Source organism: Talaromyces atroroseus (assembly GCF_001907595.1).
Source record: "Talaromyces atroroseus strain IBT 11181 chromosome Unknown scaffold_0, whole genome shotgun sequence".
In the NCBI taxonomy this organism is placed as follows: Eukaryota; Fungi; Ascomycota; class Eurotiomycetes; order Eurotiales; family Trichocomaceae; genus Talaromyces; species Talaromyces atroroseus.
In genome coordinates, this window is record NW_017971432.1 from 1,248,630 (window position 1) to 1,266,299 (window position 17,670).

The 17,670-nt window shown below is 48.2% G+C and overlaps 3 protein-coding genes across 3 annotated transcripts; all 3 read right to left on the reverse strand.

The window, feature by feature from the left end:
* Positions 1-1,425: 1,425 nt before the first annotated feature.
* Positions 1,426-5,476, reverse strand: UA08_00445 (hypothetical protein; the record flags this gene model as incomplete). The annotated part of the gene is made up of 6 exons (XM_020260252.1): positions 1,426-1,672; positions 1,789-2,725; positions 2,849-3,297; positions 3,656-3,765; positions 3,829-5,262; positions 5,330-5,476. The coding sequence occupies 6 exons, from the start codon at positions 5,474-5,476 to the stop codon at positions 1,426-1,428; spliced, it is 3,324 nt and encodes a 1,107-aa protein (XP_020124572.1).
* Positions 5,477-6,681: 1,205 nt separating this feature from the next.
* Positions 6,682-11,579, reverse strand: UA08_00446 (hypothetical protein; the record flags this gene model as incomplete). Its single annotated transcript, XM_020260253.1, has 7 exons — positions 6,682-8,127; positions 8,178-8,404; positions 8,723-8,745; positions 8,923-9,080; positions 9,176-10,450; positions 10,513-10,833; positions 11,058-11,579. The coding sequence occupies 7 exons, from the start codon at positions 11,577-11,579 to the stop codon at positions 6,682-6,684; spliced, it is 3,972 nt and encodes a 1,323-aa protein (XP_020124575.1).
* Positions 11,580-12,664: 1,085 nt separating this feature from the next.
* Positions 12,665-13,854, reverse strand: UA08_00447 (hypothetical protein; the record flags this gene model as incomplete). Its single annotated transcript, XM_020260254.1, has 2 exons — positions 12,665-12,798; positions 12,906-13,854. 2 exons carry the CDS (start codon positions 13,852-13,854, stop codon positions 12,665-12,667), a joined length of 1,083 nt encoding a protein of 360 aa, XP_020124574.1.
* Positions 13,855-17,670: the final 3,816 nt, after the last annotated feature.

Genomic DNA, 17,670 nt, shown 5'->3' on the forward strand with positions numbered 1-17,670 from the left:
GGAGAAGAGGAGAACGAGGACGAGGAAGAGAAGAGGAAGAGGAGGACGGAGAAAGAGTGATGAGTAAGAGGAATGAGGGGAATTAATTGGAGGGCCGCTCTTTCCTCTCGTGCTCTGCTCTGCTCAGTTGAGTCAATGCTTATCCGGAGTGGGTCGCTCTTGCTCGATGCAAAAATTTCCTTTTTAGTCTTTTGCGCTTTTCCAGCGCAAAAAAGCGAACAAAAAGGCAACGCTGTTTTTCTCCTCTTCTCGTCCACAGGTGCTTATCTATACGAGCGCTTTTCTTTTCTTATCCTCGCTCACCTCACTGACTTTACGCTTCCGGGGATTTTTTTCCCGTGTAGCATTCTTTCCCCACGTGGTGCTGACTCACAATCAAAGGACCCTGAAGACCGCGACAAACCGAGGCCTTGCATTCTACAGCCATCCACTCTCGGGCAGGATCTCCAGTGGCAAGGTCGATGCATTTCAATTCGTTCGACGCGGGTCGGCCAAGTCATACATACTCTGTGGCGGCCACTGGACGATGATCAGTACGTCAAACAGCAGAAAGAACTCTTGATGCGATTGCTGCGGTTCGTTCTCGCGAAAATTTCCGATGCCGATTGGCGCTTTACACCTGACTGCTCGATAACATATTGCAGGAGATAGCAAATGGATGGTCCCACGTTTGAGAGTTTTTTTTTCCCCCCCTTATCTGCATTGAATATCTATCTCTATCTGCGCTTTGGAACCGAGTCAAAATAGTAGAAGCTGCACTAATACTGATTCCCGGAATACTGCTTAGAGCATTCCGCCAGTCGATGCTCGCTGCCTATCAGCCAAAAAAAACACTTCTTAAAGAGGGGTAGGTTAAACCGGCGGCCAGGGCGCTTGAGCAGGCTAATCAGTAGCGTTGCATGCAGTGTGTGTTTATTTGTTTAGTTGTCAGGCACGCACATCGCAATGCAAATTAGTGCTACTATAATAATGCCCAGTTATAAAATATCGTCTCACTGCGTATAACTAACTAGAAATTTTACTAGACGCTGCGCTGGATGATACTCCGTCATCCTCCCTTGATCCACAAAGCAAACGGGCTCTTCCGCCCGAGCAGCCAATTAAACCTTAGTCACGGGCAGGTTAATGCGCACGGAGCAGAAATTCAAAATTCTCTTATCTTGCGTGCCAGCTCCTCTGGAGTAGACAAAATAGCTTGCTGTCTACGGAGTAAAATAGGAATAGGTATGCCCCGCCTCTATACATGCAGGACGGCGGACGCCGAGCACCTATGCCAATGTACGTACCTACGTGCTAGTACTAGGTACTAGCTCTAGTGTCCGACTCGCTCCCTCTATTTTCATATTCTGATGGACATAAGCCAGGGATTTATGCTATGCATCCGTGCGCGAAGCAGTGCTAGACTGCAGATACGGTCAAGGATGTTTATGCAGGTCGTCTCAATCTACAGACGATTAGATTGATAAATACGCCGCTCAGCCAATCAGGGTTCAATGTCGCGTCAGATCGGAGAATAGCGGAGGCAGTCTGTGGGGGAGGTCCCCTATTTGGGACTGGCACGAGCGAATCAGGCTTTGCGAGTGGGGCCGGAGTGCATGCACAACCAATGAGAAGCAGGCTCCTCTTGACATTGCAGGCTGCACCGGCAGGCGTGACATCATTTATCATGATTCTACATACAGAAGTTAAGGGTATATGATCTTTAACTTAACCCTTGAATGTGAATTGCTGGCTGGTAGCTACCATACAACCCGCCAATTCCAGCCCTTGATGCGCACTCGCACCCACAAGAAGCACGCAAAAGACGCAATGTAGCTCATCCCAGTGAATAGAATGACCCCCCAAAAGCTGCCCCTCCCCGTTTCATCGGTAGCCTTCATCAGGTTCCCAGCAATAGGAATGCCAGTCAAACACCCGAAGCTGACCATAGTGTAGGCACTCGCATAGTATCGACCGTAATCCTGAGTCCCACACAGCTGTCCTACACAGACAGGCGTCAGACTGATATTAGACCCGCTTGCAAACCCGAACAGAACGACGAATGCAACAATAAGGGCCACATTTGGCGGGGAATGGGCCACGGAATCGGGCAGCCATAGTCCCACCACAGACACGAGGCAGAACAAAGTTGACACAATCATGGTATTGTATCGTCCAATTCTATCCGCGATGTATCCTATAAAGAACCTCCCAAAACAAGAGGCTGCATTGAGGATTGCAAGGAGCTGATATGCAAAGGCCGCCTCGCCTCCGGTCACCGCGTCATGGCCGGATAGCCCTTGTCGTGTTAGATAGTATGTCGGCACATAGGTGACGGGGATGAAATATGCCCATTCAACAAGAAAGATCCCTGCAGTAGTCATAGCCATCGCGCCCGTCCCATCCCAAAAGATGCGTGGGCTCGGCAGGACGTCGCGCCAGGATGTGGCCGAGCCCTTCTTCGGCGGCAAACGTGCTCGGCAGAGGGCAACGCCGAGAACACACAAAAAGAGTAGCACGAAGCCGACCACGCGTGTAGACCATCCCCATCCCAACCTCGGCAGGAGGGATTGTATCATCAAGGGAAAAATTACGCCTCCTAACCCACTGCCAGTGAAGGCGAAGCCACTTGCCAGGCCTCGCTTGGCGTTGAACCAATGGGAGATGGTGCCCATTGCTGGTGTGAACAGAAAGGACGAACCAATTCCATTGAGAATAGAAAGAGTTAAGACAAACTGGTAGTATTCTGGGACAGAATCAGCATTGACGTGTCCATTTATTAGTCCGTTCAGAGAGATCAAACCTGTGCAGAAACTCAGAGTGAAGATTCCCACCACCGAACAGAAGCTGCCTACTATCATCAACTCACGTGGGCCTCTCACATCGAAAATAGGACCGACCTGCACGCCGCAGAAGTAAGAGACAAAGACATAGATACCAAATATCCAACCTATAGCACTAGAGGAGTAGGAAGGAAGCATTGTGGCAGAGACGTACGCCTCCAGAACGCCAACGGAATTTATGAGACCAAGAGCAGCCGTCATTGAGCACCAGCAGCCGATGGCTACAGTCCAGGCAGCGAGGCCACCCTCGGGATAGGTGAATTCGGGTTCCTGTTCGTTCCCATCATTGCTTTGGTCCGCTGGACCTATATGGCGCCTTTCTAGCAAGCTGGAGGAGCCGAGTGGATGTTCTACTTCAGTAGAGATGGCGATGTCATTCATGGCGACAGCCAGTGGTGGGTTGGAGATGTCCATCGATGGTCGTTTCCCTCTTCTATTCTCTGAGGGAGAAGGACGTTTGTCTCCACGATGCTTACTAATTCCGACTCGCTTAGTTAGTTACCTATTGCGTACTTATGAATGCCCGGCGGGGTGTGCGTCCAACCCGCATAAAAAGCGTGAAACCGGAAGGAGAATGAATGACTTCGACAAAAATGTAGAGAACTTATGGAGATCAACTACTCTAGAGTCGAAGGCTCAGTTGTCGTGATGGTAACAACAAAATGACAAACGCCGGGTGGAATGCAACATGAAGTTTTGAATGCAGCAAGAAAATTGATCCGCCGAATCTATATACTATGTATGGCAATGATATTTAATCTTCTTCTTCCACCCTCGCCCGTTTGGATCCTCGTCCTCCATCGCCATCAGAGCCAGCTTCCTGAATGCCGTACCTCTTCTGGCCGGTGCTACTTGAGCCACCACCAGTGACATCGGCAATCATGGTGTCGATGCCAAACGGATCCGCCGTGTCTTTTTCAAACTCCACGGGGCCATCACGAGCCTGCGCCATCAAATTGTATTAGCATAAACTAGGGAAGAAGAGGACAGTGGAATCTTAACTCACCTCGGCTTCAGCTGCGCCTCGGAAACCCTCCTTCGCTCGCCCAAGAACCTCGAAACGGCCGCTCTTTTGAATTTTGCTCATTTCCCCTGACGCCGCGTCTTCGTCATACTCGTCGTCAGCTTGGGCTCTCGGTCTGTATATGCTGCTTATAGCATCCTGCGCAGCAAACAGTGGCTTATCATATGGATTATCCTCGTTAAAGCCGGTTCCAAGTCCGCTTGTTTGGTTGAAAAGTCTCGAATCATACATAGATTCACTGCTCTGGGTAGGTTTTGCCAAACCCAGTGCAACTTTCTCGGATATGTCACGGTTTTGCTCCCGTGCCAACATCTGAACACGGCGCTCTGTACCCATGCGCGACTGTCGCAATTGCCGCTCGGCCTCCTGGCGACGCTCACGGCGAGCCTGCTCTCGTTCACGCGCTGCCGATTCGTCATCGCTGGGACTGACCGATCTGGAACTATACGGCGATGGGCTGCGGCTGCCACTGATAGACCGAGCACGAGACTCACGCCGACTTGAAGCTGCTGTAGATCGCTGCTCGCGAGCCTTTTGTGCGAGTTGGCGGAGATGCTCTTCTTTCTGTGCCTTCTCCTTTTCAGCAAGCTTCTGCTGCATTTGAGCTCGTTGTCGAACTTCCTCTCTGGCATGTCGATCGGCTGTAAACAGTGCCTCGGCAAATTGTGCAAATTTGTCGTTAATTGTGACATCCTGCAGACCACGCCCGTCGGCTGCTAGACGCTTGTCGAGAGGCACTGTGTAACCCTTCGGGTTCTTCCAGTTCGACACTGGCGGTGGGATCTTCCATGCTTCCTGGTCTTCCGCAGTCAATTTGCGCGGAGGGGAGTGCATCACAGGTGGTGGCGGTGATGGGGGGCCACGAGGAATTTTCTTGTGTTTAAATTTCGGTGGCTCCATAGGATCCTGTTGTCGCTCCATGATTTTCATAATGCGATCGTTCTTTCTGCCTGTGTCTCCCATCTGGTTTGCTGGGGTGTATCGCACAAACGTAGGATCGGCTCTCTGTCCACCCCTCACGTTTTTTGGCTTTTGAGCTGCGACTGCTCCAGAAACAAGCTTAGCGAGAGCATCCTTCGTTCTTTCCATTTGCTCTGAAACTTCTTCCTCTGAGGGTCGGTCAAGAGAGATTTCACCCATATCCACCCGTTGCCGCAGCGGAATGAGATCCTTGAATGAGGCATGGACAATACGGTTATCGCTATGTCCGCGTCGTGCAATGGCATCGTATTTGACTTTTCCTTCACCATCTACCTGTACTGCTAGAGCATTTAATGTGGTCTGAGAGCCTTTGCGACCCATATCCAGCGGATACTGTGCGACAAGGATCTCTGGAAACGCACCGCCATCACCGAAGTCTTCGGGTGCTCGTGGTCGCCATCCCGTTCTATTACCGTATGCAGGGGGGCCGGATTTCTATATAAGAAGCCACTGTTTGTTAGAATGTTCAAAAATAGCTTTGCAATAAGATTAATCCACTCACCCTTAACATAACCTGTGTCTCATCCAGAGCGCCTGCGCCCAGCACTCGGGGTCCTCGCTGCTGCGCGTGGGCAGGTATTTCTTCATCCTCACCTGTGTACTTGGGCTTGGGTAACGACTTGAAGAGACCTGAAGCGACAGACGCCATGGTCGATATATGTGTGGTGGCGGATGTTTGATGTGAGTCGGTTCTGTTATCGAAAGAGAAGCAAGTTCTGACGAAGACAAGATTTGCGTCTTGTGCGGAATGCCGTGAGTGCTTAGCAGGGAACGGTCTGCTTCGACGAATGCGAGCTGTAAGCAGCAAACTTAGGTCTCCAAATAAAAAGCCTCATCGACTTCACTGCCGGGTTTGACGCGCGTATGATTGATTTCGCTTCTCAAAGTTTAGAAACCTTGCCGAAATCAACGTTCAAGAGCGGTAAGTCACGTGCTGCAATTGGAGCTTTCTACACCGCTTGCTAGAAGCGGGCGTTCTGCCAGTATTGTTTAGCCCTGTCAAAGAATTTCTTCGATGCCGATAAGCTCTCAATATTCTGATTGGAGAATGTCAAGATGAAGAGCCATTGTTAAGGGATGCCTATTGCTGGATCCATACCGCAATCCCGTAGGTTAAGCTTTGATGACGAAACAGTCATCCTGACAGTCTCTACCTAACTAGGTACTGGTATGATGTGATGAGATGCCTTGGGCATTTTCATCTCGCTAGATACCCAGAATGTGCTTGCTGTGGATTTTGCTTCTTCCTATAGATCCTTTCTAGATGGTATTGATTGACCACCCTTTGGCATCCCGAGATATCCTCCCGATCATGATGTTTGCTATTGATTGCCACTTTCGATAATACAAATATCAATGATACATACCCCGGGACTGTAAAGTCAGTGAATTGGGCGAACGACCAAGATAGATGGATATTGACAGTCAGTTATTCAATCGGTTGTATGGCTTTTACTAGTGCGACGGTACAATGGATTTTGATGATGGTGAAAACAGCAATTCAGGCTTTAAGTATTCGAGGAAGCTAGAGCTTGTAATTGTACATCAAGACATCTTTGGCTTTAATTCAAGTTTTAAAAGTGAAAGTAACACTTAGTTGGTCCTCAATTTGAATATTACCAAACGGTTTACATCCTGTAGTGCTCTTTGAGTGCGAAGAGCACTCCCGAGGTCATGGAGATGTCAAACCTTGGAATACCCTAAGACTGTACTTGGAAGATCGAAGCCTCGCTGAAAGAGTAGCTATATGTGATTGGGAAACCATGGTTGCAGTACTGCGGCGAGTGCTACTTAAGTTACTGGGATGCACCCCTTGGTCAAGGAATAGGTAACGTTTCAGATGCTGAGAATCAATTACCACTGTACATCAAGCACCATTGCTTTCGGTGCATCATCACTATGCTGCCCATCCCACGTAGAAGTTGGATTCTCTGTTTTCCGTTCAAAATATGGAAAGCCTGCATCGTCTTGCTTCCACTCTCCTGGCTGGCAGTTGTCTCGTATTTCTTTCCCAGTCTTCAATGACCAGGAACCATTGGACTCGTGAACCCAGAATTCCATGACTTTGTCGTTATTTACCCTAGGCTCTCTAGAGTCATCCAGTTGCTTTTCCTTTTGAGGTGCAGCTGCTCCAACCTCGGTCTGCTCGTCCTGCCAGGAATCAACATTGGAATTTTCGGTGGTTTGTCCATTCCATGTATCAGTAGTTGTAGTCGTAGCTGCCCCATTATCCCACTCACTGGTAGCCTCTGCAGAACTGTTGTTAGACTCCCTTGTTCCATTGGCCCATTCGCTACTACTGGCATTTCCAGCATCTCCGACGTTTTCAGTTTCATTGTTATTTCGCCAGGAGGAATCAGCATCGGGAGAAAACCAGGACGTCTCTCCACCACCAGGCTTTTCACCTGTATTCTCAGTGCTGGGTTGTTCTGAATCTCCAGAATTGAAGAAGTCAGTAAAAGGAGCATCGTTGTTGGTGCTTGTATCCTGAGTTTGAATGCTCGAATCGCCCTCTTTCTTGTCACTCTCCGTTGCAGTGACACTCGCTCCCCATTCATCAGGGGTACTCACTGCCCATTCTGTAGGGGCGTCTGTAAAGGTCACCTTCTTCTTGTTGTTCTCATCATTCGTAGCTGAAATTTGGGGTTTGTCGTTGTCCTTGCTGTTCTCACTCTGATCAGGAGGCGCGTTGGAAGATTCGGACTGCTCAGCATCAGGTTTCGTGGACGACTCTTGTGCGGTGGAGCCTTTTTGGTTCTTCTTATTGTTATTATTCTTGTTGTTGCCACCTTCACCCTTGCCCTTTTTGCCTTTCTGGTTATTAGACTTGGTGGATTCTTCCTTCTTTGGCTGATCATTGCTTGTATTTCCTGATTTATCATTCTTGTTGTTATCGCCTTCTTCGCTGGCGTTTTCACTTTTCAAGTCTTGATTAGATGAGCTTGCATCATTTCTAGAATTCTCATCACCCTTCCCAGAATTTCTCGACTGGGAACTATCATTGTTGTTGCCATTATCATTGCTTTCTTTTGCTGCATTCTTGCTCTTCTTTTTGCTCTTGTTGCTAGTATCAGTGGGCTTTTGATTGGCATTATTATTCGTCTGCGCAGTGTTGGCTTCCTCTGCCTCAGCTTTATTTCCCCCTTCCCCTCCTTGTTTTTTGTTTTCGCTGTAGCCTCCATCTGTTGACGTCGCAGTGTCATTACGACACGCCTCTGTCGAATGATTATTCGTGTTTGAGTCACGGCACGACACTGTAAGCGGCAGCGTTGCAGTCGTCGAACGCCTGTTCTCGAAAGTCTACTCAATTAGACAAAATACTCAGCAGCCAGTTGCATAAAATAACATACCTTGCCAAGAACATTTGTCCCATGCTCAATATGCCTCGCCACTATCCTCGTGCCAACTCGCTGGCGCACATATCTCCACTGCCGTTTGGGGGGATATGGCTCTAGAACGTAGCTTTTCGAGGGAAAACAAAAACACATTGTGTATTTTCCCCCCTCTTGTCCCCTGTCCTCGTCTTTGCTTTGCTTCAGATCTGTTATTCGAGATTTTGAGAATTGACCAACTGCAGCTGCAAGAAACAGATATACATAAAAATCCTATGTGACCAGGTGTAAAAGCCAGAAGAAATGATGAGTGAGTGAGAGAGAGAGGAAAAGATGATCCTGCACATGCTATTAGAAAGAGAAGTGTATGAAAGTCAACTCAACTCTTTACTTGTCGTATATTTCACGTGAGACAAATGCCCTAAAGCTGCAATAGGCAAACACGCGTGAAACAAACAAGTCTGTGTGAATTTCCAATCAGTGACTGACATGAAAGAGTGTAGAATAATGAGTAATGCATCAAAGAAAACCAAGGTAGAATATTACCAAGACTGACTGCATACCTCCTAGAGAGGATATTTGGATGCTATTATAAAGTAACAATGAATATTATCAATAAGCTTGCTCCCAAACGCCTGGAGATGGGAAACACCAAACACCGCCTGACATGCAGCAGGGTTTCAAAGAGAAGGAAGAAAGCAGAGGGGAGAATAAGCATTGTATCTATAATAATGCACCTTAATACACATGTTTTCAAGTGTACTCGTCTCCACCAGGGTCTCTATGCTCCCTCCGCGGAATCGCAATGTCTTCTTCTCCATCTTTGGCTTCAACGTAATGGATCTGATCGCGGAAGAGATACCATATCCTTAATATCTTGGGTAGTAGAGGAGCTGGATCGTAGAAGCCGATGATTTGGAACTGTAAAATGGATTTCCACGTTAGACTTGCTACACCATCATCTCATCTCGAAGATGAACTACTCAATTTCCTAAAATATGAAAGGTTGGACTCACCCGACTAGTATTTTTCGATATAAAAAGCTGGCCTTTGTCTACTCGCGCGGCCACGGGAATTGTCACATCAATGAGTTTAGACTCTGCCCGCTCACCAACGCACCCTGGGCTCTCTGGCGCTCGATATCCATACTCAGCTTTCGTTATATATAGTCCGCCCTGGGACCTTTCACGCAGTTGGCGTCGTCCAATGTGCTCCTTCATCATCTCTATTTGCTGTTCACTTTCTTTTTTTCGCGCCGCAATCTGAGATTTTAGAAGCTTTCGTTTTCGAATGATTGCTTCACGTCGTAGGCGCCTTTCTCGAGGACGGATGTAACCAAATTCGACTCCCACGTAGGCAAGCCAGGGAACCATGACAGCCCAAACGGACAATTCAGCATCCACGAGATCGACGGGGCAAATCGCAATGGGTACTCTGATGGTCTGTCCCAAACGACGCCAGGTAAGGGCCATGACCAAGCCGCGCGCATCCCGAACACTTAAACCCAATCCTATACTGGAAACTTCGCCAACTCGCCGAAGTCCAGAAATGCTCCATGCCATTCCGCCGTCAAGAGAAGCGGTCACCTCGGCCTCGATTCGCACACCACGACGACTTTGTGAGAACATAGATGGGTGGTAGCCGTCTAGATTCCATTCTGAGCGCGGCGGGTCTTCGATTTTATCGGCAAATAGAGTACGTGCATATTGCAAACTCAAACTGCCACCGTGTGGAGAAGCAGAGACAATCCACTGCCATAGCTCTTTTTTTGTTGGTGGGTTCGGGTGGTCAAGTTCTTCGGCTTCTTCTGCGGTCATGGCATCGGGCATAGTGGTGTACTTAAGCTGCAACGAGCTAGGTTGACTAGCCAGTAAGAAAAGTTCTTTCGGGTCAGGCGATGTGTCCGTGTAAGATGAATACATGCTTTGCACAAAAGACGGCCACATATGCAACCCACTTGAGTACGTCAGAGAACCGAATTTGCGGACGCCGAATCGCCTTGCCACAGATGCCGACACAACCGGCATGTGTTGACTTGGATTAGATGGCATGGTACTGGTGACGGTGACAGTAAATGGCTTGCTGTGGGGAAACGGAGACACTTGTTTTGACATGTACACTGCAAGCCCTTGAGATGGGAGGATATCAACGTTGCCACCAATTAGGACTCCATTGAGAAAAGACCACAGCTTGGAATGAGGACCTGCCCGTAGCCCAACGCCTGTGATTTGGTGGCTGATATTGGCGTTCAAGCTGAATGTTGCTGCGCCCAAGATAGATGGACCGTCAACCTGTGGAATTTCCATCAGCAAGGATGCTTGATTTTGGAGGAGTTTCACGATCATATGATTACCTTAATAATTTCCGATGTTCCGTCTTCGCGCTCCACCTGAATCTTCTGGTTCGTCTTTCGTACTGCACCGGAAATGGAAGTTTGGAAGGTGACCTCAGGTAACTCTGGTTTTGCATCTTCTGGTAACGGTTCCCCTTCAACATCACCCTGGTTGCCAGATACCCATGCCCAAAGACCCGAGAAATCCGGTAGGGTTGTCTTGAATGCATATCCAAGACCGTATCGACTAGGGCGTACAGTTGGCATGTTAAGCTGCACATAGCCTTCCTCTTCGCCAGGCGAGACTAAAGAAGATGCATCGATTCCAATAGACATGCTTCCCTGGAATTTGGTGTTAGCAATTCAGTAAAATGCCTTTGCAGTTGCTGTGCAAACACCAGGTAAAGAACTGAACAACTGAGGGGAGAGGGAGGGGGGTAAGCAACGAGTAGCATCAATTGAAAGAGGGAAGAAATGGTAGTTAACGAAAACAATAATATTGACCAAAGCTCTAATATTCTATGGACAACACCGCCGAGGGACCCATCAATTGAAGTAGTACATACCCTAGCACCAACCAAAGAGTCCAAAGCCTCCCTCTCCCTTGCCTTCATTTTCGCAAGAAACCACCGTCGAAACTCAGTCGGCGACATTGTTCTAGGACCAACTTGCGCAGAATGCCCATTCTGAATTTGTGCCCTCCTACTTCCCATAGATCCAGTTGCGCCCCATTCTCGCTTCACGCCCTCCTCGCCTTCAAGATCATAGACAATTCGCTTTTTGGGATCAATAAGCGTCTCATAGGCGTCTTGGATGCGCCTAAATTGTGCCTGAGCTGCCTGGACTAAATGCGCCGGCTGCTTGTCCGGGTGGAAACTCAACGTCAAATGATGGTATGCAGAGCGTAGCTGGCTGTCAGTGGGAGGCGGTTCTCGCGGGACTCCGAGTATGCTATAGTAGTCAATGTTTTCGGGGTATTGAACTAGCAAGCCATATTCCTCCTCTTCGGCTTCATCGGCGTCGAATGTAGCGTCGTTGATGGTGTGGGCGCCATGTCGTTGGCTCTCTCCAAATCTTGAAGCGGCCATCCCCGCACGAGAGCGTCGGAACCTTTGGTGACGGGGTGATTGTCAGTAGTAGTGGTTAGTGGCCAATACTAGAAAATATTGCTGTGAATTAAGCTGTTATTTCATATTGCCTTCATCCTGAAAGCATACAAGCTGCATGGGCGGAGTTATATACTGCTGTATATAACTGTATGACGAGGATGAAGAAAACGCAGATGGAGGAAAGCTCCAACTTGGCTTAGGCCGGTGGGATCGAAAAAGCTTGGCGTTGCGATAACCCTGACTCTAACCCTAAGTACATTTTTGTTTATCTCTTTTTGGGGGGGCACTCGCAGGGCATTGCATAGGGGAAAAAAAAAAAAAAAAACTACTACAGCTACAGCTTGGAATCTCAACCACGTAGGTGCTTTGACTGCCTACTCAGTCCATCTTCTCTTCCTTTTTGTAACTGTATCAATGGGTTCAAGTTGGTGTGTAGAGAGATGACATGCTGGTAGCAGACCATTGAGAATATGCTCGTTTGATAAGCTGAATCTCTGCAATCCAGACTGTCTAAGTACATGGGTTCTCTCAGACTGGGAGATTATGTGAACATATTAGACACCTCAGGCCTCCAGGACAAAAGCGGCGTCACATCAACACAGTGTCACTTTTTATCAGCATCACTCTGTGCTGGAAATTTCTCATCACACATTCAACCATACTGCACTAGGTAGGTTATATGATCACGCAACGTAATAGCTTTGCTTGTTGTATGATCATCTTATCTAAGTCGATGCATTATACCGGTGCATCTGCTTTTCGGACAGTTATACGAAGCAAATACAAGCACAGCAATGTGGCTTGTGTCGGACGACGTCGGCACTTCAGCCACACATCATCTTTTAATCTCCACAGACTCCGCTCTGCTTCGTGAGAAAGTCGGCCTGTTTTGCCATCAATCCGTTTCTTCGTATTGAACGGGAAGTTGATGTGGTCTGACCTGTCCTGTTGATGGAACACACTTTGTTTTGCTTGTTCAAGCAGAAGCAATATTATCCAACCAGGTCTGATAGAGTTTGAAGTCCCTAGAGTCTTCTAAACGAATTCGCATTTCATTTCAGAAATCATTCATCGGCTGAAGCCCAGATCATGGGGCTGGAATTGAGAAAGTGAACAGGCTCGGGTTTTCGCTGCTGCTCTTTATGGTTACACCGGCTGCAGATCATATGAAGATGACCTTCCTCGACTTGGGCGGGGTCTAAGAATAAGCGATATAAGTAAAAAAAGGGGGGAAATTTGCCAATGTTTGTTTCAATTTCATATAAACGGGAAGATAGACCTGGACTCACGCATTGTCAAACCTACACTCCCTCCCCGACTTCTGACATTGATCACATTTCGGCAGATTCGGCTGGCACTTTACTTTCTTTTCCCTGCACTGAATACAGGCCTGTGCCAAACGTTTCCGGGCCTTGCCAGCTTTCGTCAGACCCCAGTTTGGATTGACCTGTTGGCCATCTATCGATTTGGGACAGTAAGAATTATCTGCATATATGTAACAAATACCCTTCCCCGGAAGATATCGTTCGTCGACTACCTGCTTCGTAACAGCAGGCCCTTGTGACGCAGACTCTCGTCCTAAGTGTGGCACGAGGTGGGACGATGTCGAGGGAATAGATTGCATTGCGAGATCCCTCGAAGCAGCAAAGTGGCTCGGGGGCGAATCCTCATCAGGCGCAAGTCGCGCACGAGAATTTTCCGACACCCGCGAATGCGATGGGGGCTCAATGCCTACTTGTGATAATGAGGGCAGTCTGGCAGGTTGCGGTGTATGGTATGGCTCGTATTCCATGCCCCCAGATGGCGGCATAGATGGATAATTTGAAGGTATCCGTTCTGGATTGCCGGAAATATTCAAACGTGAATCGGAAGAAAGTGGGTAATTCGACGGCGAGTTTTGTAGGCTACGGCCCTGGAAATGACTTGTTTGAGGAGGAATAGGAGGAGGAGGAGGTAAATAACTAGCACTTCTTTCGGACGACAGTAGTTGATGGACGGATGGCAGTTGCTCTCTTGACGGGGAATTGCCTTGCCTTGAGTATGACAGGTCTGTTCTCTCCGGTGATCGAGCCTCTTGTTCTTCTCGGTCGTTGTCCACGATGATTCCTATAGGAATGGAAGAATGTGGCGGTGGAAGCAGATACTGACGGTTTTTTTGGTCCTGGCCATGTCTGCCACCGTTGTACTTGAAGGTCATGCTCCGAAAATGAAAGTCGTGGCCAGGTATCACAGTTTGCGAATAAGTTATACTCATTATCGGGACGGTAGACTAACTGTGTGAACAGAAGCCGATTCCAAAGAACAAGTGTACGCAGAGAGCCGGCAGCGAATACAAAAGAGGGGATGTGGAAAATTAGTTGATAAGTTCGATGTGCTGGCAGCCTCGAGGAACTGCAAAATATAGTTGACTCAATGCATATGAGCAGCTGTTTATAGAAACGCAGAATTCCGAAGTTGCAGCATTAGAGGGGTCGAGCGATTGTATCGTGTTGTGTTAAACCGCCATCATCGAATCAGCGATTGAAACTAGATCCGGTCGTCTCTGTTGCATGATTAGATTTATCAAAGACGCGATGAATGCTGAGGATCTCTCAGGGGGAGGGGGGGTCGGACGAACAGCCAGAGAAGCATGCGTTCATTGCCGAGAAAATACGCAAAATTGTTCGGATATTATATCTCAGCGCTCGAAGAACATGCACGTCCAGCCTATATCCAAACGATCGGCAAATGGAGATCGAAATCAGGCTGACTGACAGCAGGTAGAGTATACCACACACACCGTGGAAGAGAGGAACGAATGGGGATCGGAACAGTATCAGGGGAACCTCAAACAAGATGACCGCCTTGGAGGGTTGAGAAATGGAATTAGGGACTAGTCCAGGCACTTGATATCATCCCACGATGAGAAATCCGGCATGTTCTTCGGTCTTAATATCTGCATGGACCCGTGACAAATACCGAACAACGAATAAGAGGCCAGTCTCCAGACTAGAGGCGTACCGGCTGTATTAAAGGCAAAGTCAGCCACGGAGAGAAAAAGAAAAGAGCATGAATCTGGAGGAGTATTGCTCAATATAAGGGCATAGGTAATACCACTGACGGGCAAAATCTCCACGTTGTAAAAAAATAAGATAAGTAGGAATTCTCATTGATAATTGGACCCTTTTCCTCGGCTAGGGGTCATTGACGATCGAACTATCCTGATAGCTGCATAACGTACTTTAGATTCTGGATGTACCGTTGCTTTTTTTGTTTTTTCCCCCCTGGAGTACGTCGTATGCACTATGCAATCACGGCCTTCCGCCACGGAGCCATATCACCAACTGTATTAGGGTACCCTACCGCGAGTCCACCTTGCTACAGCCCCCATCAGACCGTCGTGGCTGAATCAGTGAGCGGGGGTTGTTTGTGAGGGAGTCGAGAAGACGAGTGGAACACTGGAAACCACCGAAGAATTGAGTGCAGCCGAGAGTCGTTGACAAGCTACGGAATACTTCCGTCCAGTATGAGCAATTCGTACTCCGTTCCTCCGTACAGACGCTGTCAGACAGAGACAATCACGACCCAAGACTCGCCCGGTGGGCCAGTGTGGCACTGTGGACTGTACCTCCGCCGCCATTTGACCCTAGCTTCGCAGCACTACTATATTAATCTTCCCACAGTGACCGGGGTTGAGGGTTTTATTCCTTACGTGATGCGGCGTAGACTACATAAGTACAAGACCTTTCAAAAGGTGGCATTACGGTGGGAAAAAATGAGACGCCTCAGGGACTTCGTTCGCGCAGATCAGCATAGCATCCTTGTCAGGTTCATATGAATGAACCGGGTGTGCAAATTGTGGCCACTGTCCAGACCCCAGACATGCAACTTCTGCAGCCGAGCGGCCAAGGCTGAATCGGCAAATGAGAGATCTGCTTACTTTGACCGCGCTGCTAGAGCGAAGTTGTGTTAGTAAAGCGATTGTAAAGATGTCGACAAATGCCATCACCGATCGGAAACATAGCTGTACGAGAGAGAAGACCGATCGGTTGAGGAACAATTTGGCAAGTGCAACGTAATTATTTTGCATCTTACTGGTAGGCTAACAGTAGCTGTCTGGTAATGTAATTTATCAAGCGAATCTCATCTTATCGGGAGACCCGTTCTCTCCAACGGGCATTGGGACGGACAAGAGCCAATCGACCAAGTTGCCAGCGTTTGACAAGTGCTGTCAAATCTTGCAGTTGTTCAACTAACGTGCTGCCACTGTGGCTGGTCAGGCGTTGGTATCAATGCAATCGTGGCATATGCGATATCCTTAAGTAGACACAGGGACGGAAAGTTCTTTGGTTGGAGGATGGCATATCTGCCATACGAAGCTTGCCGAACATTTCCAGGATCTTCATCGAAGATCTGCCCACTCATGGTACTGTTAGTCTTTTAGTTTGTTGTATGAGGAAAGAAAACGGCGGCAAATCATGGAACTCGGAAGTTGACCAAAACGAGGCGCCTCGCGCTAAATTGCGACTAACTTAGCTCAAAGCCACTAGGCAAGATTGGTACCTGACGCCGTTTGCTCCATACTCAATATTGCTAAATTCACAGAGGACGTGCATCCGGATGACTAGTCAAAAGTGCCGTCTGGCATCTAGGCTATCGTTCAGCCTCTCACACGCGGAATTTCCACGTACGTTTTACGTGCTAGTACGTAACTAGCGCAGATATCGTCCATACGTAGAATCATCTCGACTCCGATCGGCGACTGCGATTGGTCGAGTGAGACGCTCGGCAGCGGTGCCGACAGCCTAGGCGATGCCTTCAGTTGGTGGCGCACGTTTAGAATAATACGATTGGAGGACGCCGAAAATGAGATGCTGCAAGTCAGTGGTCAGGAGTCCCTTGTTTGCTTCTATTCTCCCTCGCTGCTTTTCCGAGAGACACAGACAAAGGGAGCGGATCTACTCCGGAGCGGGGGGCGGCAGCCACAATGGGGGGGGGAAGGCCTGATACTAACCTTGAGGAACGAGCAGGCTAAGTGCTAAGTAGTAGGGGCATGTTCCACTGGCGGGCATGAAGTGTGACTAGTGGTAGCTAGTGTAGCTACTAACCGTTAGTTCAGGTGGTGCATGATCATAATCATATGGTCTTATTTACCTAGCCACCTGCAACTGCCAGCTAGGAAAGCAGGCTGTAGTGAGCGACGCCGCACTGTGAATACATTCCGTCTAACAATTCGACTCGAACTTATGCCTTGAACCAGGCATTTGGGACGGGAAGTTGAAGAAGAAGAGAAAAGAAAAAGCCAAGCCCGACGGCGTAATCAATAGATCGACCCGCATCAACATCTTGATCCGCTGCCAGGCATGCGATTCAAGGGCAGCGTTTCGTATTCTCTCATTATTGGGACAATTCTCTCGCGCGAGAGACGCAGCTTCCATGCTCGATCCACTCCACAGCTGCATTGTCATATCCATCGTCAGGGATTGTTTACCATTGTCGTTGGCTCGACTGGGGCTTCTCCACTGAGCAACGTCGTAATATGCAAGTCTTGTGGCACGGCAGTCCGATTGGGAATAGGATCAGATAGTGTCTAAGATCAATAAGGACGGATGCTCGGTAGATACCTAACTGGAGTTGCAACGTAAGGAAGAAGGATTCGACGATGATCATGTAACTGTGCGAGTTGGATTGGGGGTTGGAGGTTGAGGTTGGAGATGCTCTGGAGGAAGGCACAAGCAATATCACATGATTAAAGCTAACCAACTATTTGTTACGTATGATACTCCGTACAGTGACTATCATAATTTATCACAGCACGGTTACATGTTAAATATATTAATACGAAGGGCATACTATTATAAGTAATATATTAGCACAACTAAAGCTTCACTAGCAGAGGCAGGGACTATTGAACTCTAGTACCATAGCAGTAACCAAACAAGTAATACAGCGTAATACATTCATTCTCCATCTTCTATGTAGTAGCCCGCCGAAGGATTTAACGGGATTCGAGAATATCCAAGGAACATTCTTAAAATCCCTTTGCCGAGGTTCGGAGTGAAAAGTAGGTATTTTTTTCTTTTTATGCCAG